Here is a 3,588-nt window from a genome sequence, read left to right on the forward strand (position 1 = left end):
ACCCAAAAAACTCGACAAAACGAACCAATCCAAACCGATATAGTTGATTTGGTTTGGTTTTGATAAAACCGAACCAACTCGGTCCATGTACACCAGTATAATTTGTGTTCTCATAACCTCATTCTTGTTTAGATGATTATACATGCTATTCAAACTATTGGATGTGATAGTGTAATTCATGCAAGGAAAGTGAGCATTGCCGCAACCATATGGTTGTTTCTGTATGACCTATAGGTTATGAGTTCGAGCGGTGGAATCAGCCACTAATGTTTGCATTAGAGTAGACTGCCTATATTACACTCTTTTAAGGTGTGGTCCATCCCCGAATCTTGCGTGGAGGTGAGATACTTCGTGCACCGAGCTGCTATTTTCTAGTATAATTCATGCAAGATTAATCAATTTGGCTAGTGCCAAAATTTACTGTTATAGAGAAGAATGAGTTTTATTTTACTTAATTATGTCTTGGATACTCTCTTATTAAATAAAATTTGTAAAAAAATTTCTTTCACTTGATCTGGAATTTTATCTAGATGTCAATCTCAATGATATAATCCTCGACCCTTTGAAATTATCGGATCATGTATCCCGTAAGGTGATTTTGATTGGTCCACAATTTTAATTTCTTGATTAATTCAAACTTGTCTCTAGATCATAGGGTATACTTTTTATGGTCCCAATATTTTATTCGAGACAAATAAGAAAGGCAACTTTGTAGTACATTTTTAGCACTTTCCAAGTCTAGTGCAATAGAACAAAGTGTAGTAATAATATATTTATATCCTGTATGTTATATATAAAAATTATATAAATCATATACATTTTTTCGGCTGTTGAATGTAAATAGTTTCTGTCGTAGGCTAGAATTGATAATACCCCAAATTATTTGGTGTAAGCACGTTGATGATAACTCCAAATATACCCACAGTGCTCCCCAATGTATGATTTTTCAGCACAAATTCGAATTTAATCGGATTTAATATAAATAATGTATATCGAACAAGAACAAAAAAAAAAAGGAAGTCCAACTACTAAAATAATGAAACAAAAGATGAATTCATAATAATCCAGCATCGCATGTGAAAGTATCCAAGATCAACATTCACAAAAAGCAAAAGCAATTTCTTTACATCAAAGTGAGTGGAATCTTAGGCTTTTATTTCTTGCTTTTATTTTATTTTATTTTTCAATTTCTTGCTCTCCCTAAAAAGACTAAATACATAAAAAGAAAAGAAAAGGACAAGTTGACGTAGATCATAGAGTAAAATGCCAGCAAAAGCAGATCAATTTTTCTGAACTCATTTATAATTTATTTACCTGCAAAAAGTAAAACAAGAGAACATAAGCAATTACTAGAATATTATATGAAAACAAAAAAAATTCTTAAATGGTAGAAATGAAATATATACAATTTTAAAAAAAAATCTGTTACAAATGAGGGTAAGAAATTGCTTTACCATTTCTTGAAAATATTCTTCTCATGAAAGTTAAGAAAATGATGAGAAGAGCAACCCCAGCTAATAATCCAATAATAAGTGCAAATGTCTTCTCACTCTCACTATGAGAATCTGCATGAGTTTAATTAGAGATATTAAATGCATACTCTATATTATGAATTAAATAATAAAATGCGCAATCTAACTAATTATCTAAAAGAATTAGGGTATTATCACTTTTAGCCCCCGTCAGAAACTATTTATATCTGTTAGTCAAAATAATGTATAAAATTTGTATAATTTTTGTATATAAGATACAGAATATATATATATATATATATATATATATATATATATATATATATATATATATATATATATCTATATAATGGTCCTAATAAGTTAAAGCGTAATATATCTAAAACAAACTATAGAAAAAGAAGATCTTATTCATTCATTCTAGATGCTCTTATTTATTTATTCCAAAAAAGAAACATCATACTCTTTGTAGAAAAAGAACCTTAAAATATATGTGAGAATAAATGTGAATATCCAAAAAAAAAAAAAAATGAATATCCCTACTCCTCGTTATTTCTTATACTTCTTTTTGATATACTTCACACATAGATACCAAAATAATCCGAAAATATTAAAATAACAAAAAATAACATTAGGTAATAAAATTTATATCGTTTGATAAAAAAATCTAACGGTTGAAATAACAACTTATATTGCTATTTTGATCTCGATCTTCTTGTTAGTAAAATTGATGAAATAAACGAAGGTAATTTAACTCTTCATTGAAACCTATATAACAATTTTTATGCTGATATAACATATTTAGATCGATAAATACTTAACTGTATCAGGAACTATGGTTATGCGATATAACAACGGATAGGTTTTAACGTCACCGAAATGTAATTTAACCTTTTAAAAAAATAAAAAAAAATTAACTTACCATGATGATTAGGTTTAGCATAAATATGAGCTCCACTAGTTGTATATCTAGCATAACATTTTCCCAAAAACATATCACCGTACACTCCACCACCACACTCTTTTCTCAGCCGTCCGATCGATTCCGATAAGCAATCTTGACATTGGGCCATACTTAAATCTCCTACACATTGGGCCATACCTTGTACATCTTCCGACCCACCAACTCTATAAAGCCCATTACCTCCCATTAAGCCCAACAAAACAGCATCTCTTCGGCCCATTTGATCCAAATCAAACCCATTTGACGGCCCACATTTTTTCATAACTACACTTTTATCATCTGAGCCCAAAAAAGAACTATTATCATATTTTATAAAACACCCTTGTAATTGTAGAGCACCACCACAAGTTTGTGGACACAACTCGGTGAGTTGACTCACCGATCGCGCTATACACGTGGCGCAATCCGGCATGGACAAGTCACCTCTACATTGATATAGACCGTTGATCATGTCTTGTTGCGTGGACCCCACAATGCTATATTTGTTGTAAGATGAATAAGTTGCTGAGTTAACTAGGGAAGTGAGTAGTGAGTTGAGATTCGACTCGTAAGGCGAGTTTGGTGAATATTTTATTTGTGAGCAACCACCATAAATAAAACCATCAACTGAAGAATCTGAGAAAATTAAAGGAAAGAACAAAGAAAAGAAAATGTACATGAAAATGAGGAGAAAATGGAGAATTTTAGCCATTTTCTTGAGAAAATTTTAGAGCAATTAGCTAAGAGTGTGAGAGAGTTTGAGATATGGTTGCTTCAATGAGTATATAAGGAAAAAGGTTGTCATAATTTCTTTTTCTATTATGTTTTTTTTATTTAAGAATAAATGGCATGCAAAAAGTTTAGGGAGTGGAATTGGAAATAACACAAAGTTATGGGCCAGCGTAATCCATTCTTTTTAAATGGGAAAAGTTGCAAATTTTCCTTTATACTATCCAAATTGATCTAATTTTTCATCACCTTTTGGTCCAGTTATACCATTATCGTCACGATTAGCAAATAGTCTCGTATTTGCTTTTATTATTTACAGACCTTCAATATATGAGTTGACTTCACATGTCCAAATTATCGGGGGAAAAGATGTTCAGTTTATCTCTCAATCTTTAATTATGATTTAAATTTACTCTCAGATTGGAGCTCCGTTAAGGATCAACT

The 3,588-nt window shown here is 30.7% G+C and overlaps 1 protein-coding gene across 1 annotated transcript; it reads right to left on the reverse strand.

Moving 5' to 3' along the window:
* Nucleotides 1–1,134: 1,134 nt before the first annotated feature.
* LOC104216892 (plasmodesmata-located protein 7) lies at nt 1,135–3,167 on the reverse strand. Its single transcript, XM_009767031.2, has 3 exons — nt 2,395–3,167; nt 1,455–1,565; nt 1,135–1,314 (listed from the first exon to the last, which is right to left on the reverse strand). The coding sequence occupies exons 1-3, from the start codon at nt 3,125–3,127 to the stop codon at nt 1,307–1,309; spliced, it is 852 nt and encodes a 283-aa protein (XP_009765333.1). The 5' UTR covers nt 3,128–3,167; the 3' UTR covers nt 1,135–1,306.
* Nucleotides 3,168–3,588: the final 421 nt, after the last annotated feature.

This window comes from Nicotiana sylvestris, chromosome 5 (genome assembly GCF_000393655.2).
Source record: "Nicotiana sylvestris chromosome 5, ASM39365v2, whole genome shotgun sequence".
Lineage (NCBI taxonomy): Eukaryota > Viridiplantae > Streptophyta > Magnoliopsida > Solanales > Solanaceae > Nicotiana > Nicotiana sylvestris.